The sequence below is a fragment of the Trachemys scripta genome, chromosome 25 (genome assembly GCF_013100865.1).
Source record: "Trachemys scripta elegans isolate TJP31775 chromosome 25, CAS_Tse_1.0, whole genome shotgun sequence".
In the NCBI taxonomy this organism is placed as follows: domain Eukaryota; kingdom Metazoa; phylum Chordata; order Testudines; family Emydidae; genus Trachemys; species Trachemys scripta.
The window spans coordinates 4,308,364-4,329,183 of NC_048322.1; the positions used below are offsets into that span (position 1 = coordinate 4,308,364).

Here is a 20,820-nt window from a genome sequence, read left to right on the forward strand (position 1 = left end):
GGAGCCCCGGGAGAGGCAGGGTCAGGCACGGGGGTGACATGATGCCCTTAGGGGGCAGGAGGCTGCTGGGCAGGAGAGGGTCAGTCTGTGTGAGCCCAGAGCCCCTGCCCACGGGCTGGCTGCACGTCACAGCGACTGGGGATCCTTTCTAGTGCCTAGGGGGGAAGGAGATGAAATGTGGGCTGCAGAGATGGAGAGTTTGGCCCAGGGCAATCTGATGAGGTTTTGGGGAGAACAGTCCCCACCTGTGAGCAATGTACAGCTCACCCCGGCCCTGATCTGTCCGCCCTTCCTGGGGTAAATAAACTTCCCATCCCCCAGCGCAAGAGGTCCTCTGCTCTGGTAAATATTTCCCCCACTCGCTAGGAGGTGCATTTCTGGTTCTCCCCCGGTACCGACCCGCCCTCTCCCTGTGGCTGCAGAAACAGACGGCAGCCGAGAGGCGGAAGATCGTCTGGGAGTGGCAGGAGCTGCGAGGGTTTCTGGAGGAGCAGGAGCAGCGGCTGCTGTCCCGGCTGGAAGAGCTCGAGAGAGCCATTGCCCAGAGAAGGGATGAGGGCGTCTGCAGCCTTTCCCGGGAGATTTCCCTGCTCAGTGAGAGGGGAGGAGACGAGGGGCAGCAGCCGCTGAGCCAGTCCCTGCAGGTCAGACTGTCATTGCAATGATCCTACGCAGCGTTTCTATAGGCGCTTCTGAGCCCCAGACCCTAAAGCACTTTACAAAGGGGACTGGGGTATTATCCCTATGGGACAAAGGGGGAAAGTGAGGCAGAGGGAGGGGCAGAGCCCGAGGTCAAATAATGAGTCTGTGGCAGCACCAGGGATGGCTCCTGGATGCTGCCAACCCCGAGACCTTCTCTCCTCTCCTGGAAATGTCTGTAAACCCCCTCCCCCATGCTGACGCCCTGCTCACACCAGGTTAATGGGTTACTGGGGCCAGGGGGCTTGTGGAGCTCTCAGCCCTGGGGGAATTTGACTCTCAGGGCAGAGAAACATTTTCTCCCTGTAAAGTGCCTGGGGAGACATTTTCCCCCTGTGGCCACCTCCCAGCAGGGGTTGCTGGGGCCGTTGAGAGCCACTGTCCCGGCTGGGGGGGACGGGGGAGATGCCGCTGCTGTCTGCACAAGAACCCGAGTGTCTGAAATTCCCCTAAATCTCAGAGATTCCCTGGTGATACCCTGCAGAGCAGGAGGCTCCCGCAGCCTGGGACAAGTCCTCTGACGGCCTCGTCTTTCTCTCCCTCTCTAGGGTGCCGGGAGCTGTGGGGGCAGGTAAGTCCTTGGCTCTGTCTCACTCCCCTCGTGGTGTGTTAGGTCTGGTAACTGCACTGAATACGGAGCTTCCCCCAGCCCCCGCAGTGTGACGCTGGCTTGGAGCCTGTAAATCTGTCTCCCCTAGCGGCTGCCTCAGCAAGGGGCGGACCCTGTTACTCTCGGACAGCTGATACAGTCCCACAAGGGCTGTCAGACGTATGGGCCAGACCGGGCCTGTCTGACGTATTTATGTGGCCACATCACATATTCAGAGTGTGCAGAATCTCAGCTTTCAGTTTATTTTTTTGAAAGTAAGTTTCTAGCCCTCCTGGTTGCAAAGAAATCCTCCCAAATGGACACAAGGAGCCAGCATTGCCTTCCTGAGTCTGCAGACAGCCTGAAACCGCAGCTCAGAGGGGTGTGAATGCCCTTGGCCTCTGTTGATCTCATTGGAGTGCCAACGCTTTGGTGACAATATTCCCTGGCTGATCGCTTGAGGAGGTGGAATCAGGAGGGGGCAGGAATAAAGCCATAGAGAGGCAGGAATGGGGGGGGACAGAGGAGAGACACAAGGACAAGAAAGCAAGAGATAAATAGAGGGAGGATGGTGGGAAAGGAAGGCAATGAAAGGGGAGAAATAGCAGGGGCCATACAGGGGTGTGTGCGAGGGGAGCTATTTTCCCGTGGAGTGATATTGATTGTGATAGTAAAGGACTTTATAAATAACACTGTTATTTCCTGCTCAACGGGCTGCGTCTCCTCTGGTTCTTTGCGCCTGGGTGTCCCACCAAGAGCAGTGGGTGTCCTGCTGTGAAGGGAGGTGGGGGACAGAGTCCAAAATTGATGCCCTGGGCCACTGTCCATAACAGAAAGTGGAAGACAGCTTCTCCTCCAAAGGAGCTGGACACCCCAAGGTTACTGCTTCCGCGGAAGGGCTCAGGGCTTTTGGTGTTTAAGGGCCCACGTTCATTCCCTGCTGAAGACCTGGGCTCTGTCTGAGCAGGTGGGACCTGCCCACTCTTTGGTCTGCGTCTCCTCCCTTTCCACGTAATCCCAGTGCTGGTGCCCCTTGTTGCTGGAATATTCCAGGGTGGGAGGTGGCTCTGCTCCCCACAGAACCAGAGCGTCCCGCAGAAAGCTCCTGAACCTGTCTCTGTTCCTTGCCTCAATGTTTCCCCGTGTCCCATCTCTCTGGCCCATGGCGAGCACAGGGCTGAAGGCAGGTGGCTCACCATAACAGTGACTATCTCAGGCTACAAAGCTCAGATCCAGGGTTCCTGGAGTTTGCGGGTTGCTGGGCTCAGGGTTGAGGGATCAGGACTATTTCTCACCCCTCCTCCTTTCCCCAGCAGGGAGGACGGGACGTTTCAGAAGCCAGAGCCAGCATTTGCGGAGCTGGAGAAGAGACTCAGCGATTTCTCTCTGAAAAGTGCCATGCTGCAGGAGGTTCTTCTGGGATTCAAAGGTGAATTGGAGTCTGGGGGTGGCGTCTCCTCTGGTTAGAGCGACCCTGGCCCTGGGGAGAGTCGGGGACTCTAGTGCTGTCACTGACCCCAGGCTCCATCTCGCAGCCCAGCTCAGCGAGTCGCCCTTCCCCATGAAGCAGCCCTGTGGGGCTGGCTCTGTCTGCACCGGCTGCGTTATCGGCCTCTGATCTCTGTCACCATCTCGTAGTTAACAGCAGTTACATTAATAAGCAATGGGGATTTCTCCATGAATGCGAGGGCCTGAATTCTCACCTCTCCTGTCTTCTCCTTCCCCTAGAGATGCTGCGACTGGAGCTGGGGAGCGACACAGGTACGTGTCTGTCTCTGACGGGCCATGGGGAGATTTCAGACCAATAACCATGTTAGCGACAGGGCATCACGGCCTTCAGCCCCGATGTGCACCTAGAAGCTGTGGAAGAATGTGAAGCCGGGTGACCCCCCGTGACTGATTCGCTCGTGCTGTGACGTCTGATGGGGATTCAGAGCGAATCCTGGATCTCAGGGGGGTGTTTCCCTTTGGGGAAAGGAACACCTGAATGGTGTGAAATAGGATGAAACAAGGAAAAAATCTCCAGCCGCTGTGGAGTCTGAAAGCTTCCATGAGTGAGTGGAGATGGTCAGATGTGGGCAGCAGAGTCTCGGGCGCAAGGACGGGGGGAGCCCGGCTGTGCCATGGGCTGTGCCATGGGGCTGGTATACCGCAGACAGACCAGCTGTGAATGTTCATGGTGAATGCAGAGGGAGCTGTGCAGTGCGTGGGGATGTTTTTCATACTTTTCATATTGATTTCCAAAAAGGGGTCCCCCCATTTTTTTTTTTTTTTTTTGGCAAACCCCTGACATTTAGTAGAAAATAAGAATAAAACCCGTAACAAGGCTGATCCTATAGAATGTGCACGTGTGTGTCTCAAGAGGCTGACGAAGAAGAGGTGTCCCTGAGGGCTAAAAGTGCAGGAAGTGAGATTTTTCTTCGCTGAAGATTATAATAAATCTGTCCCCCTCTGCTGGGGGAATGTGCTGACCTGCTCAGATCCAGTTCCTGTCTCAGCACTGGACAAGCTTTGCCTGGTCCCTATCTCTGCGTAGTTCTCCCTCTGCTGTCTCACAAAACGAAGTGATTGGGCAACAAAATGGCAAATGAAATTGAATGTGGATAAATGTAAAGTAATGCACATTGGAGAAAATAACCCCAAATATACATACAATATGATGAGGGCTAATTTAGCTACAACTAATCAGGAAAGAGATCTTGGAGTCATCGTGGCTAATTCTCTGAAGACGTCCATGCAGTGTGCAGAGGCAGTCAAAAAAGCAAACAGGATGTTAGGAATCCTTCAAAAAAGGGATAGCGAATAAGACAGAGAATATTTTATTGCCCTTATATAAATCCATGGTACACCCACATCTTGAATACTGCGTACAGATGTGGTCTTCTCATCTCAAAAAAGATATACTGGCATTAGAAAAGGTTCAGAGAAAGGCAACTAAAATGATTAGGGGTTTGGCTGTAGGAGGAGAGATTAAAGAGGCTAGTACTTTTCAGCTTGGAAAAGAGACTAAGGAGGGATATGATAGAGGTCTATAAAATCATGAGTGGTGTGGAGAAAGTGAATAAAGAAAAGTTATTTACTTGTTCCCATAATATAAGGACTAGGGGCCGCCAAATGTAATTAATGGGCAGCAGGTTTAAAACAAATAAAAGGAAGTTCTTCACACAGTGCGCAGTCAACCTGTGGAACTCCTTGCCTGAGGAGGTTGTGAACGCTAGGACTATAACAGCGTTTAAAAGAGAATTGGATAAATTCATGGCGGTTAAGTCCGTTAATGGCTATTAGCCAGGATGGGTAAGGAATGGTGTCCCTAGCCTCTGTTTGTCAGAGGGTGGAGATGGATGGTAGGAGAGAGATCACTTGATCATTACCTGTTAGGTTCACTCCCTCTGGGGCACCTGGCATTGGCCACTGTTGGTAGACAGGATACTGGGCTGGATGGACCTTTAGTCTGACCCAGTATGGCCGTTCTTATGTTCTGTCCTGGGGAACCATGTCAGCTTTAAAGGGTCTCAGTGGGTTTAACCCTGCTGGGAGGGGATGGGTCTACACTGCAGTGACGGAGCATTTTCCCAGCGGGAGAGTCGAAAACATCTCTGCAGAGAAAGCGCCCGTGAGACGTGTGATGTGAAATGACCTAAAGTCTGTTCTGAACCACCCCCATCACCCTTCTCTCCCTGATAGGCTGCAGAATAACATCCCCAGGTCCCTCCAGATCCTCCTGGGGAAGGGAAATGGATACAGCAGAGCTGTCTCAGGTAGGGATGCTGGGGGGTTCCCACAGGAGCCAGAGAATACACGGGAAGTGGGAGTTTGATCTAAGGGTGGGAGGAGGGTGCTAGGCCGTAGGACAAGGTGTTGGGAGCTGCTGGGACTTGGTAAACCCGGGGCCAAGTTTTTAGGAATAGCCACGTGGCCGTTGGGTTGGACTCCTCTGACACTGTATCCTTTTGATTGTCCTCCTCCCCCATGAATAATGGGGCAGTAGGTACTGAGTGTTGGACTCTTAATAATTAATATATGGAGATATACCTATCTCATAGGCCTTGAAAGGTGATTGAGTCCAGTCCTCTGCCTTCACTAGGCAGGACCAAGTACTGTCCCCCACAGATTATTTTTTTTTTTTTGCCCCAGTTCCCTAAATGGCCCCCTCAAGAATTAAACTCACAGCCCTGGGTTTAGCAGGCCAATGCTTAAACCACTGAGCTATCCCTCTTCCTCTTCCACTTGCTCTTGCTTTTCCAGAGGCCGGTGACCTTCGAGGCGGTGGCTGTGTATTTCACCAGGGAAGAGTGGGCTATTCTGGACCCCCGTCAAAAAGCCCTCTACAGAGACGTCATGCAGGAGAACTATGAGAATGTGACCTCGCTGGGTAAGGATTCCCGTCCTCTCGGTTACTAGAAAGGGAAATGCAGCGTTAAGGTTCATGTCACCCCCTGCAATGGCATGTTCATTCTGCCCTGATTCAACAACACCGCAACAAGCCAGTGACACACACACCAGCACTCTACCCTGCTCATTACCGAGCGCTCTGGGAACAGAGCAGTACAGCACAAAGTCTAACATCTTCTCTTTGCTCAGGCAAAACTTGGGTTTAAGTCCGGCATAGCGAACAGAAGCTTCCGACTCCTGGCCGGCTCTCAGATGGAGCCTACACCACACGACTTGCAAAATATCACCAGGTCTTTGCCCCTGAGGGTTAAGAACGGTCAGACTGGGTCAGACCAAAGGTCCATCTAGCCCAGTATCCTGTGTTCCAACAGTGGCCAATGCCAGGTGCCCCAGAGGGAATGAACAGAACAGGGAATCAATCATCAAGAGATCCATCCCCTGCCGCCCGTTCCAAGCCTCTGGCAAATCACAGAATATCAGGGTTGGAAGGGACCTCAGCAGGTATCTAGTCCAACCCCCTGCTCAAAGCAGGACCAATCCCCAACTAAATCATCCCAGCCAGGGCTTTGTCAAGCCTGAACTTAAAAACCTCTAAGGAAGGAGATTCCACCACCTCCCTAGGTAACGCATTCCAGTGCTTCACCACCCTCCTAGTGAAATAGTGTTTCCTAATATCCAACCTAGACCTCCTCCAGTGCAACTTGAGACCATTGCTCCTTGTTCTGTCATCTGCTACCACTGATGATGATTCCTTCTGAGTCATTGCCATCTATTACCTTTCTCTAAACCCTGCAGAGGGCTAGCATGTGTTCCCCCAAAGTGCCGACAACGCTCATGGAAAGAACACACCCTTGTGCACCTTGATTGTTGCAACCTACAACACTCAGGAATGAAATGAGGCAGGCTTGCTCCTTCAAGGATCACATGCACCTCCCTTTATATCACTGCTACTAATCCCTCCTTTAGAGGTGACACACTGCACACAGGGTTTTCAGGGGGCTATACCTAAAAATAGAGAGGCCAAAAAGTTGGACCTGTTCGGGCACAAGGTATATTCGACAGGGGGCCTGCAGTTGCGCATTGCCAATCAGCAGGCCATACTGAGTCGGTGTGGACAGAACACGTGCTCGGCTTTGTCTAGGTTCGCGGACCTCCTTCCACAGGAGTCGCGAACCGAGTTTTCAGCCCTGGTTGAAGAGGGGAGATTGATTACCCGGGCTTCCCTCCAGACGGCCTTGGACGCGGCCGATTCAGCCTCACGCACGTTGGCGACTGGTCTTGTCATGAGGCACGGAGCCTGGCTTCAAGTTTCCGGCCTCCCTCATGAGGTCCAATAAACGATCCAGGACCTCCCCTTTGAAGGACCCATGCTCTTCTCGGAGAAGACTGATAAGAGGCTTCATAGCCTAAGGGATTCACGGACCACCCTCCGTTCATTAGGCCTACACACCCCGGTCACCCAGTGTAGGCAGTTCAGGCCACCGCAGGCCCCTCGGCCGTACCAGCCTCAAAATCAAGGGGATGCCTTGTGCAGAAGGGCAAGGACGGGCAGGAGGAGGCAACAACAGCAGCCCTTCAGCCAGTCATCTGCCCAACCAAGGCCTACACAGGGGCTTAGACCACCATTTTGATGGCTTGGTCGAGGACGACCTCCCAGTCAGAACCCTGGATCCGTCCAACCTTACCTTCTCATCACGTCTGTCCCCCTTCTATCGGGCGTGGGCCCGGATCACATTGGACGCTTGGGTGCTTCGCACGGTAAAGAGGGGATATTCTATCCAGTTCTCCTCCCTCCCGCCCCACCAGCCCCCCTCCCTGTCCCTCTTCAGGGACCCCTCTCACGAGCAACTTCTACTTCAAGAAGTTCAGTCCCTCCTCGCATCAGGGGCAATAGAGGAGGTTCCTCAGGAGCTACGGGGCAAGGGCTTCCATTCTCGCTATTTCCTAATACCGAAAGCGAAAGGGGGCCTCAGACCTATTCTGGACTTGCGGCGTCTCAACAAGTTTGTGAAGAAGCTCAAGTTCTGCATGGTCTCCCTGTCCTCCATCATTCCTTCCATGGGTCCAGGAGACTCGTATGCCGCCCTCGACTTAAAGGACGCATACTTTCACATTGCGATAATCCCTCAGCACAGGCGTTACCTCAGGTTTCTCGTGGGCAATGCTCATCTACAATTTATGGTTCTGCCCTTTGGTCTGTCAGCAGCCCCAAGGGTCTTCACGAAGTGCATGGCAGTCGTGGCAGCCTTCCTGCGCAGGCAGGGGATTCAGGTGTTTCCCTACCTGGACGATTGGCTCATCAAGGGCAGGACCAAGGCGCAGGTGGAGGCTCAGGTGGTCTTTACCAGGCAGACCTTCCTCGCGCTCGGCCTCTTACTTAATGAGGCCAAGTCCACACTATCTCCAACCCAAAAAATCGAATTCCTAGGAGCAGGATATGCCCTGGACTCGACACACGCCAGGGCATATCTCCCAGAGGCCAGATTCCGGACTATATCCAACATTATTCTCAGCCTCCAACGTTACCCGACCACCACAGCAAGAAGCTGCCTCAAATTACTAGGGCACATGGCGGCATGTACCTACGTGGTGAGACACGACAGACTCAAACTGCGCTCACTCTATTCTTGGTTGGCAGGGGTTTATCGGCCAGTCAGGGACTCCCTAGAATCAGTGGTGATGTTACCTCGGCCGGTGTTGGATTCCCTTCAATGGTGGCTCGACCCACGGGTGTTCTGCGCGGGAGTGCCTTTCCTCGACCCCGAGCCCTCCCTATCCCTGGCAACGGATGCATCGGATCGGGGATGGGGTGCACATCTGGGCGGCCTTAGAACCCAAGGCCTTTGGTCATGAGAGGATCTTTCGTTGCACATCAATGTCAGGGAATTACGAGCGGTGCACCTCGCATGCACAGCCTTCAAATCCCAGCTGGCAGGCAGGTGCGTTTCTGTCCTCACGGACAATACTCCAACGATGTTCTATATCAACAAACAGGGTGGTGCTCACTCCTCTCCCCTTTGCTGGGAGGCCCTTGCATTATGGGACTTTTGCGTACAGAATGTAATTCACCTCACAGCGTCCTACCTCCCAGGGACGCACAACGGGCTTGCGGAAGCCCTCAGCTGCTCGTTCCAGGGTCATGAGTGGTCTATCCGCTGGGATATAGTACTCTCAATTTTCCGGCTTTGGGGTCATCCCCAGGTGGACCTGTTTGCCTCCAGCGAGAACAGGAAGTGTCGTCAATTCTGCTCCCTCATGGGACGCAGTCCGGGGTCTCTAACAAATGCCTTTCTCCTCTCTTGGGCAGACGGGCTATTTTACTCCTTTCCCCCGATTCCCATGGTTCACAGAGTAATCCTCAAGGCCCACAGAGATCACGCTCGGCTCATCCTGATAGTGCCTGCGTGGCCGCACCAGCACTGGTACACGTCTCTCCTGCACATGTCTATGCGGGTGCCCCTCAGGTTGCCCCTACTACCGGACTTGATCACACAGGATTGCGGTCGCCTCCTTCACCCGAACCTGGAGTCGCTCCACCTTACAGCCTGGATGCTCCATGGCTAAACCCCGTGGAGTTGCAATGCTCTCATGAGGTCAGGCAGGTCTTTCTTGGTAGCAGGAAGCCCTCAACAAGGACCACGTACTTGGCCAAGTGGAAGCGCTTCTCCCTCTGGGCCACACAACGGGGTCAGGCTCCCTTGCTCGCCCCAGTCCCTCTGATATTGGACTATTTGCTACATCTGAGACACCTGGGACTGACTCTCTCTTCGGTTCGAGTACACCTTGCTGCAATCTCAGCTTTCCACCCTGGAGCGGGGGGTACCTCAGTGTTTGCGGACCCACTCGTCGGACGATTCCTCAAGGGCCTTGACAGATTGTTCCCACACATTCGTCAACCTGTCCCTGCTTGGGACCTCAATTTGGTCCTGTCCGTCCTCACAGGGCCCCCCTTTGAGCCGCTGGCTTCGTGCTCGCTGTTACATCTTTCATATAAGGTCGCATTTTTGGTGGCTATGACATCAGCCCGGAGAGTGTCGGAACTCAGAGCTCTAACATCTGAACCTCCATACACCGTCTTCCACAAGGACAAGGTCCAACTCAGGCCGCACCCAGCTTTCCTCCCTAAGGTGGTTTCCCCATTTCACATGGGTCAAGACATTTTTCTCCTGGTGTTTTATCCGAAACTACACTCCTCTGCGAAGGAGCGTAGGCTGCATTCCCTGGACGTTCACAGGGCTCTCGCGTTCTATATCGAAAGGACAAGATCCTTCAGGAAGTCAACCCAACTTTTTGTCGCCGTGGCCGAAAGGATGAAAGGGCTGCTGGTCTCCTCACAGCGATCTCGGCTTGGATCAGAACCTGCATCCGGGAGTGCTACAGTCGGGCCAGTATACCAGCCCTGCCTATCACGGCCCACTCCACAAGAGTGCAGGCCTCTTCTGCTGCGTTCCTGGCCCAGGTCCCGATGCAGGAAATTTGTAGAGCGGCCACCTGGTTCTCAATCCACACCTTTATGGCGCACTACGCCATCACACACCAGGCCAGAGCTGATGCTGCCTTTGGCCGCGCAATCCTCCAGTCTGCAGTGACCTCCGACCCCACCGCCTAGATTCGGGCTTGTGAGTCACCTGCTTGGAATGGACATGAACAATCACTCGAAGAAGAAAAAACGGTTACTCACCTTCTCATAACTGTTGTTCTTTGAGATGTGTTGTTCATGTCCATTCCAATACCCACCCTCCTACCCCTCTGTCGGAGTATCAGCAAGAAGGAACTGAGGGGGTGAGGGGTCGGCTGGTCCCTATATACAGCGCCATGAAGGCGCCACTCCAGGGGGCGCCGAAGCCGACCCTATGGACGCTGCTATAGTAAAATCTTCCGGCTGGCGTGCACGCAGCACGCACACACCTGCTTGGAATGGACATGAACAACACATCTCGAAGAACAACAGTTACGAGAAGGTGAGTAACCGTTTTTTCTCGGTGGTGGTAGATGACAGAACAAGGAGCAATGGTCTCAAGTTGCAGTGGGGGAGGTCTAGGTTGGATATTAGGAAAAACATTTTCACTAGGAGGGTGGTGAAGCACTGGAACGGGTTCCCTAGGGAGGTGGTGGAATCTCCTTCCTTAGAGGTTTTTAAGGTCAGGCTTGACAAAGCCCTGGCTGGGATGATTTAGTTGGGGATTGGTCGTGCTTTGAGCAGGGGGTTGGACTAGATACCTCCTGAGGTCCCTTCCAACCCTGCTATTCTATGATTCTATGACTGAGCTAAGTATGCTGCCAGATTTGAAAAAGCAGCCCAAGTCGTAATCTGCATGTGGATATTAGAGGACTTTAAAATACTGCTCTGAGCCCAGAAATTTTGGTTTTCGTGGGCACAACGCCCCAGAGGAACTCCTGCAGAATGCAGGGAAAATGCATAATGCACATTAGCCCTCTGAACCCCACCGACCCACGCTCACTCTACCCAGCTTCCCTGTGACTCTCTGTTTTTTCTCTTGTCCTCTCTTTCTTGGAAAGAAGTAGGTGGTTTCCCTGCTGGCTGCAATCTTCACCTTCTAAGCTATGGAGTTGCAGTCTCTGTGTTTTAGGCTCCTCTTTGAGGAGGATGGTCGGGCGATGTGTTTTCCCAGCAGAGATGGGGTTTGTTAAATCCCTCTTTAAGCAGAATGTCCTACACATCTGCACCTCTGTGGCGCTAGCCTCAGCCCATTGCTACGTTAAAATGGCCTCGGGTTAAAAATAATAATAAATTTGTGAGAAATCCCCTTGAGCCCACCTGATTTCCTTTCCCGTGCAGAGTTTCCAGTTGTCACACCTGATGAGCTCTCTCACCTGGAAGAAGACAAAGAGCCGTGGGTCCCAGATCTCTTTCATTCAGAGGAAAAAGAGATCCTGAGAGGTACCTGCACAGGTGAGGAATCACTAAATCAATTCAAAACCTGTCCGTGTCTGAAGGAAACAGGTGGGGTTCCCGATAGAGACCTTGTGAGTTCTCTGAGTTCAGGATTCTGCCCAGCAGGTTTGTATCCTCAGAGCAGAAGTTGCTCGTGAGTGACAGCTGGCAGTAACTCCTTCCTTCACCTCCCTTCCCCCTGAGTGCTTGGACGGGATTTACAGGCAGAATTGATCCCCTTACCTCTGTAGGACAGAATTTGGGGAAATTCAGTCCCTGATTTATGTCCATCTCTCCAGCACTTCTTTGGTTGACCCGGATGGTGATAGTGACCATGAAATGCTCAGGAAGATTAGAGAGTCTATAAAAATAAACTCAATAATGGGGCATTTTCATTATCCCCATGTTGACTGGGTCCATGTCACCTCAGGACGGGATGCAGAGATTTAGTTTCTTGACACCATAAATGACTGTTTCTTGGAGCAACTGGTCCTGAAACCCACCAGAGGAGAGGCCATTTTTGATTTAGTCCTAAGTGGAGCACAGGATCTGGTCCAAGAGGTAAATGTAGCTGGACCACTTGGTAATAGTACCCATAATATAATTAAATTTAACATCCCCGCGGAAGGGGGAAAACACCAAAGAAGCCCACCATAGTGGCATTTAATTTCAGAAAGGGGACCTACACCAAAATGAGGACGTTGGTTTACCTGAAATCAAAAGGTACAATCTCAAAAGAGAAATGCCTGCAAACTGCATGGAAACTTAAAAACACGGCAGTGGAAGCTCAAATTAAATGTGTATCCTAAAATTTAAAAAAATGTAGTAAGAGGACCAAGAAAGTGCCACCATGTCTAAACTACGAAGTAAAAGAAGCTGTTAGAGGCAAAAAAAGAAAGTTAAATCCTACTAAGGAAAATAGAAAGGAACATAAACTGTGGAAAGCCACTGTAACCGTGCCTTTGTGGGTCACAACTGACAATACCCAAATTCAGGATAAACGGCTGAGAAATAGGGTGGACATAGCCCAAAACAGGAGGTTATTCTCCCATGAGATATACCAAACCAGCAACAAAAGTAAACTTCTGTTTCACCACACTGGCTAACAAGAAGTCAGAACAGCAGTTTCCTTAGGAATTCCAGTCCCGTGTATCACCAACAAAAACACTAGATTTATTGATGAGTGGTTCTTTAAAACCAATTTAATCAAATAAGAGGTTCTTCTGATCCCAAAGAACCAGCCACATGCCCAGGTCAAGTCAGATCTTACCCAAAAATCACACTGTTGCCAATCCTTTAGGACCTAAAATCTCAAGGTTTATTTATAAAAAGAAAGAAAAAGGTGAGAGTTAAAATTGGTTAAAGGAGTCAAATACATACAATAAATGCCAAGTTCTTGGTTCAGGCTTGTAGCAGTGATGGAATAAACTGCTGGCTTGATAAGTCTCTGGTTGCTTCTAAATAACTGGACGGTCCTCAGTCCTTTGGTTAGATGCTCCCATTAGTATAAGTCCATAGTCCAGAGGTTTGAGCAGGAAAGAGGGTGGATCAGGATAGAGGCACAGTGGAGATGTTTCCAGGGCCTTTTATAGCTTCTGCCATGTGGCGGGAAACCCATTCTTTCAAATAAAGCTAGTGGAAAATTACAGGTACAAGATGGAGTTTGGAGTAACATGGGCAAGTCACATGTCTGTGCCTGACTTCACTTAGTCCTGTCAGGAAAGTCCATTAAGAGTAGATCGCCGTCTCCCATTGTAAATCAAGTGTCCTTTAATGGGCCACGCAATTTGAATAGTCCCTCCAAGATGCGCTGGCTAGCTACCGTGTGGGCGTTACCCCAGGAGCCAACATTTGAAACCCAGGTGTAGAGCCAATGCTCATAACTTCAAATACAAAAATGATACATGCATCCAGATAGCATAATCATATTCAGCAAATCATAACCTTTCCATAGACATCTTACATGCCCCATTTTGTACATGATTGGTTGCAAATATATAACAGTGGTTGCAACAATGATCTATATGGTCATAGTTTAATCAGATAATGTCACAGCCATGTGTAAAAGTATAATCTAGCAGACCAAAAAAGAATTTGAAGAGCAACTAGCCAGACTCAAAAAGTAACAACAACAAAATTTTTAAGCACACCAGAAGCAGGACACTTGCTAAACAGACGGGGGGCCATTGGCCGATCGAGGTACTATAACAGCACTCAAGGATGATAAGGTCATTGTGGAGAAACTAAATTAATTCTTTGCATCAGTCTTCCCTGCAGAGTTTGTGAGGGAGATTCCTACACGTGAGCCATTCTTTTTAGGTGACAAATTTGAGGAACTGTCCCAGATTGAGGTGTCATTAGAAGCGGTTTTGGGAACAAATGATAAATTAAACAACAATAAGTCAACAGGACTCACCCAAGAGTTCTGAAGGAAGTCAAATGTGAAATTGCAGAGCTACTGACTGTGGTATGTCATCTATCATTGAAATCAGCTTCTGTACCAGATGACTGGAGGATAGCTAATGCGATGCAAATTTTTTAAAAAGGCTCCAGAGGTGATCCCAGCATTTACAGGCCAGTAGGCCTAACTTCACTATCAGGCAAATTGGTTGAAACTCTAGTAAAGAACAGAATTATCAGACTCGTAGATGAACATGATTTGTTGGGGAAGAGTCAACATGGCTTTTGTAAAGGGAAATCATGCCTCACCAATCTACTAGAATTCTTTGAGGGAGTCAGCAAGCATGTGGACAAGGGTGATCCAATGAATCTAGTGTTCTTAGATGTTCAGAAAGCCTTTGACAAGGTCTCTCACCCAAGGCTCTTAAGCAAAGTAAACTGTCATGGATTAAGAAGGAAGGTCCTCTCAGGATCTGGTTAAAAGAGAGGAAACAAACTAGGAATAGATGTTAAAGTGTCAGAATGGAGAGAGAGAAACAGTGGGGTCCCTCAGGGGTCTGTATTGGACCTGCGCTGTTCAACATATCCATAAGTTATCTGGAAAAGGAGGTGACAAAATGTGCAGACAATACAAAGCTACTCAGGAGAGTTAAGTCCAGAGAAGACTGTGAAGAGTTACAAAGGGATCTCAGAAATCTGGACGACTGGGCAAGAAAATGGCAGATGAAATTCAGTGTTGATAAATGCAAAGTAATGCACATTGGAAAACATAATCCCAACTATACATACTGAATGACAGAATCTAAGTTAGCTGTTACCACTCAAGAAAGGATAGTCAGGGATCCACCCCATGCTCTGTGTGTCCCCAGCCTCCTGATTGTCAGAAGCTGGGAGTGGGCAACAGGGGATGTATCAGTTGATGATTGCCTGGTCTGTTTATTCCCTCTGAAGCAGCTGGCATTGGCCTGTGTCGGAAGACAGGATACTGGGCTAGACGGACCATTGGTCTGACCCAATGTGGCTGTTCTTATGACCCTGGCTTCATTTATAACTTCACATGAGATTTTTTGTTGAAGCAGAATGTACATGCCAGAACAGGGTATTCTTGTAACCCCTTGCCGGGTGGCATTGAGGGACTCTTGGGTCATAATCACACACTTCCCTTATACTTCTGATCAACTGTGCGAAGGACTCATCTGCCTCAGGGAGTCAGCAGAACTCATGTAAACCTTTCCCTGATACTGATAGATCAATACTTGCCAACAGGGCAGTGTGCCAGCCACTTACCCGTGGGTTCAAAATTCATCTCCGATCAAACATGGAAAGGAGTTTGCTTTTATCTTGGCCTGCTCCACAACATTCCTGTTTGCTGCAATTCTCCACCAAAAATGTTATAAGAAGCACACGGGATTTTTATAGGGGAGAAGGCAGCACGCCGCATTTATTGAGAATACAACAGTTAGCACATGCTTTTTAATTACAGACCTACACCATGCACACAGTCCCGCCAGTTGATGTTTATAGTTACTAGCCCAGAGTTTGGATTAATTTAGTGGCCAGACAGATTGGTCGCAGAGGGGAACAGGGCTCTGTCAGTTGCGATTCGATGCTTCTGGAGCGTGGCAAGACGAACCCAAAGTCCCATGGCAAAGCACTCTCTTTTTATAGTCTTTCTTTTTTTTAATTATTATTAAAGTTTATAAAGTTTGCTGTGTTAGTTTATAACCGGTCATTTTTTAATTGGTGTTATTTTTTAATATTAATATTTTAAAACACCGCCAAAAAGGTTATTTTGTTCCAAATTTAATTAATTGTGTTTTAAAATGCCAGCCTATACCTCAGGGTTGTTAATTTGTCCTTCTTCAATCATAAATGCGCGGTAATAGTTTTTTAGCATTAATAAATAGCAAAAACACTTATTTTTTTAAACCATTGGTTAACAGTGGCCCTTACACCTTATTTTTTTTCTAATGCATGCATTTTTTATTTACACAGTTTTTTACAAAAACCTTCAAAAAATATACAGCAATTTTTATATTAAGCAAAAAAAGCATTATAAATTAAACCTCACTAAATTTTGTAATTAAAACAGTACACCTTGTGGCCCGAGCCTTTAACATTCCTCTAATTTCCTTAACATAAACACAATACAAAATTCTATTTTTTACTTACTAAACCTTAAAACAAAAAAAATTGATATTTAACTAAAACGCCTAATTTATAATACATATAAAAAAAACATAATAAACATTATAACTTTGGCCTGATCTACACTAGGGGGTGAGGGGGACGGGAAGATCGACCTAAGATACGTGAATAGCGTAGCTGAAGTCAACGTATCTTAGGTCGACTTATCTTGCGTCCTTACGGCGGGGGGTCAACTGCCGCCGCACCCTGTCGACTCCACTTCCGCCTCGCCGCGGTAGAGTACAGGAGTCGACAGCAGAGTGATCGGGAATCGATTTGTAGACTCGATAAATTGATCCCCGACAGATCGATCACTACCCGCCGATCTGGTAGCCGTACCCTTATCCTAAAATAAAAAAAAACCCATAATCATAAAAATTATTCTAATCTGCCCCTGCCTTAACATCAGTACAAACACTAGCAATCTATCAAATGTTTCTACCAATATCCCAAAAAATCATTCTTTTTCGCTATTCAAAAAAAATAACTAACAAAATAATTAAATCATATATTAATTCTTATAGTACAAATATAAAATCCTGGTCCTATACAACTGGCTCAAGAGAAGGCCATTGGAACAGCAGGAGTTTTGTAGGACAGAACTAGTATTCATTGGTGGCTCTGTCGGAGAAAGCTTGCACAGCTCCGGTCTACACAATTGCTGGCTCAAAACCAGCACTGTTATTCCTCCACTTCTCTCTGCGCAGCATTTGCTCGCCATTTATTTTGAAGTGAAAGCACGCTGCGTAGATGGTTATACAGACTTTGCAGGTAAACTGTTAGGACTGGGGCTCTCTGAGTTGGTGAATGTCATGGTGCAAGCGTGCCCCATCCCCTTTTTGGGACAGGAGAGGGGACATTATCGCCCTGTGGCTGAGTCCGCCTGATCTCCCTGAGCCTTGGGGTGATGCGGTGTAGGGACCAAAGGCAATATGGCTGCCCCCATCCCTCAGGGCTGCATAGCCTGATGGCCAATGGGAAGAAGTGTACCATCACCTAGGGGTGGTTGGTGGCCGGGGTAGGGGAACCTGGGCCCTCCCTGCTCCACCGGGTCCCAGCCCAGGACCCTGTCAGTGGTGAAAGTATTTGCCACTGAGTCAGCGGGACCACAACACACTGATATCACCCGTCACATTCATTAGTCCCCCTGGGCTACTTCCTATTCTGTCCCTGAAGCTGTGGTCCGGGCACCTCTGGGGTCTCCAGGTTCCTCAGCCTGCACAGTTCCTGGTGGCTCTAATCCCTCTTGGGTGTCCGTAGGTACCTGGGCGTCCGCTTGAGTCTCGGTGTCTCTGGCTCCTGCGGTCTGAGGCTTCCGGAGCTCCCGGGCTGGTGCATCCTCCCTCCTCAGCGATCAGCCCCAACTGAGCAGAGCTGCTGCCTTTTATACCTGGGTTCCAGCCAGAGCATGCCCAGCAGAGTCGAGGGGGTGTGGCCTCTTTGGCCCACAGAGTGGGGTTAACCCCTGCTGAACCAGTGCGGGGAAAGCATGCCCTGTCACGGTGAGATATAAAGTGATATTTAGAACAAGATCTCTGGGTTAAAAAATTTTTAAGTCTAAAATTTGGGATCTGTGAAGAGAACTCAGAGCCTGAATGGTTGTTGCATCAGACACCCTTAGAAGAAGGTAGAGAGAAGAAAACAAGGCCAAAGATGAAAAACATACTTTAAATGCCTCCAACTTTGCTCTAAAGTATTCTAGAAGCTAAGGGGTCTGGTCTAGAATTTGATGAACAAAACACAAGTTAACTGTATTAAAGTATCGAGGTACAGGACTACATAGCTCAGATGAATAGCAATGGGGTGAGGGAACTTTACTGTTAGGTCACCAACCTGTAGAATTCAATTTTTATTTTTATTTTTTTTTTATAATGTTAACTTATTTTTAAGCTTTTTTTCAATTTGTATTGTTTTAAATTTTCATAATTGTGCAAAATAAAAGTTTTAGCCTTTTTTTTTTCAATGTTTATCCATTTTAAGTTTTCAGTTGCAGGAAATTATGCGGGGAAGTCAGACAATCATTATTTAATGGCAGTAGATGTTGAAAACAACAAGGAGTCCAGTGGCACCTTAAAGACTAATAGATTTATTTGGGCATAAGCTTTCGTGAGTAAAAACCTCACTTCTTCGGATGCATAGCTGTTGAGATTCGGATGAGTAGATGTTGAGATTCAAACCGTTAAAGCTTTTTCGCTGGGAAAACAAACTCTCAACCTCACGTGCCGAAATATACGAAGTCGGTATCCTTAAAGCAAACTCTGTGTTCTCAAGCAGCATTTTTCTTAAGTTGCCTATGTGAAATTTTGATTCTTGACGGCAATATTTTTGCTTGGTTTGTGTGTTTGCAGTGAAATTGATATTTATGGATAACAATCTAATCCTTCCAAGCCTACCAGTCTGAATCCACCGAAGTATGTGCTTAATTGAAAGCACATTAAATATTTAGTTGGGGATCGGTCCTGCTTGAGTAGGGAGTTGGACTAGATGAACTCCTGAGGTCTCTTCCAACCCTAATCTTCTATGAGTCTATGATTCTATGTGAGTGGTCTCATTGAAACTCTAGGGATTAGGGATTGCCAGAACACGAGGCGCTTCTGGCCTCTTCCACCGCAGCTAATTTGCATCATGGTTGGTCTCCCCTTTTTGATTCCTTTTTCTGCCAACAGGTGATGGGATGCTGAGGGAGAAGGAAGAGCACCAACCTCAGCAGGAAGATGCTGAGCAAGACCAACCACACGGGGCATTATTGCAAATATCTGAGGAGGATGTGTCGAGGAGTGCTGAGCAGAGAGAAGGATGTGAGAGTCAGCACAGGCCAGAGAGGAAGCAGGGAAACAAGCCAAAGGAGAAATTGAATAAATCCATTAATAGTTGGGGACTTCACAAATACGTCAAGAAAACCATAGCCCAGCAGAAAATCCAGGCAGGAGCAAGAAACAACACATGCTCTGAGTGTGGGAAAAATTTCAGTAGCCGCTCAGTTCTTCTTAAACATCAGAAGATCCACACAGGAGAGAGACCCTATGAATGCCGTGAGTGTCAGAAAAGCTTCACTCACAGATCATCCCTTATTAAACATCGGAGAATACACACAGGAGAGAGACCCTATGCGTGCTGTGAGTGTGGCAAAAACTTCATTGACAGCTCAGCCCTTATTAAACATCAGAAATTCCATGCGGGAGAGAGACCCCACGAATGCAGTGAGTGCGGGAAAAGCTTCACTCAGAGCTCGGACCTCATTACGCATCAGCGAATCCACACAGGAGAGAGACCCTATGAATGCAGTGTGTGTGGGAAAAGCTTCACTCAGAGAGCATCGCTTATTAAACATCAGAGAATCCACACAGGAGAGAGACCCCATGAATGCTGTGAGTGCGGGAAAACCTTCACTCAGAGCTCAGGACTTTTTAGACATCAGATCATCCACACCGGGGCGCGATCCTATGCATGCTCTGTGTGTGGAAAAAGCTTCACTCGGCGCTCAAACCTAATTGTACATCAGAGAATCCACACAGGAGAGAGACCCTATGGATGCTGTGAGTGCGGGAAAAAATTCATTGACAGCTCATCGCTTAAGAAGCATCAGAGAATCCACACGGGGGACAGGCCTTATGGATGCTGTGAGTGCGGGAAAACTTTCACTCGCAGCTCAAATCTCATTACACATCAGCGAACCCACACAGGAGAGAGACCCTACGAATGCTGTGAGTGCGGGAAAAGCTTCACGGACAGCTCTCTCCTTATTAAACATCAGAGGATCCACACGGGGGAGAGGCCCTATGAATGTGGTGAGTGTCAGAAAAGCTTCACAGACAGCTCAGACCTTATTAAACATCAGAGAATCCACACCGGAGAAAAGCCCTATGAATGTGGTGAGTGTGGGAAAAGCTTCACTGACAGCTCAGATCTGATTAAACACCAGCGAATCCACACCGGAGAGAGACCGCATACATGCTGTGACTGTGGGAAAAGCTTCACTCAGAGATCATGCCTTATTAAACATCAGCGAATCCACACGGGGGAACGACCCTATGGATGCGCTGAGTGTGGAAAAAGCTTCACTTGGCGCTCCAACCTTATTACACATCAGAAAATCCACACAGGGGAGAGACCCTATGGGTGCCGTGAGTGTGGGAAAAAATTCATAGACAACTCAGCACTTTTGAAACATCAGAGAATCCACATGGGAGCCAGACCTTATGAATGCAGTGAGTGTGGGAAAAACTTCACTCGGAGCTCCAATCTTATTAGACATCAGAGGCTCCACACCTCATAGAGACACTCTAGATGCTCTGAGTGTGGGAAAAATGCCTATCGTTACTTATCGGGCCAACCGATTTTTTTCTCCTGCCCTAGCATGGTTAGGGGTGACGGGTTTAACCTTGAACTCTTTTTTTTTTCTTCTTGTTTTAACTTTTTCTTCAACCCTTTTCAGACTCGACTTTTTCGAATTGCATCCACTTTTGCTTTTTTAACATGGCTTGAGAGCCCAGCTTTGTCTTTTACATTCCCCGTGATCTGCGTCGGGTTTATTTGGGGATTTTTTTTAGTCAGGCTGTAACTTTTTTTTCCCCTTTGCTTTTTATTGTTTGCTGTTTTAATTTAGACACTTCTTGCTTCAGCCTGTGACATTTTTGCTTACTATGACATACGTGCT

The 20,820-nt window shown here is 48.7% G+C and overlaps 2 protein-coding genes across 2 annotated transcripts in view; one reads left to right on the plus strand and one right to left on the minus strand.

Moving 5' to 3' along the window:
• Positions 1 to 20,820, minus strand: part of LOC117869997 (zinc finger protein 883-like) — a 929,932-nt gene that overhangs the window by 65,404 nt on the left and 843,708 nt on the right. The window lies entirely within an intron of this gene.
• LOC117869993 (zinc finger protein 436-like) lies at positions 402 to 20,585 on the plus strand. Its single transcript, XM_034757111.1, has 8 exons — positions 402 to 644; positions 1,248 to 1,270; positions 2,602 to 2,717; positions 3,017 to 3,049; positions 4,973 to 5,046; positions 5,534 to 5,660; positions 11,481 to 11,594; positions 18,830 to 20,585. Exons 3-8 carry the CDS (start codon positions 2,687 to 2,689, stop codon positions 20,437 to 20,439), a joined length of 1,989 nt encoding a protein of 662 aa, XP_034613002.1. The 5' UTR covers positions 402 to 644; positions 1,248 to 1,270; positions 2,602 to 2,686; the 3' UTR covers positions 20,440 to 20,585.

What these genes read in the sequence shown, in the direction of transcription:
- LOC117869993 (XM_034757111.1), top strand. Translation starts at nt 2,687, where the DNA reads ATGCTGCAGGAGGTTCTTCTGGGATTCAAAG. An exon ending in GGTTCTTCTGGGATTCAAAG is followed by an intron (nt 2,718 to 3,016) that starts GTGAATTGGAGT and finishes TCCTTCCCCTAG; the next exon opens with AGATGCTGCGACTGGAGCTG. An exon ending in GGAGCTGGGGAGCGACACAG is followed by an intron (nt 3,050 to 4,972) that starts GTACGTGTCTGT and finishes TCTCCCTGATAG; the next exon opens with GCTGCAGAATAACATCCCCA.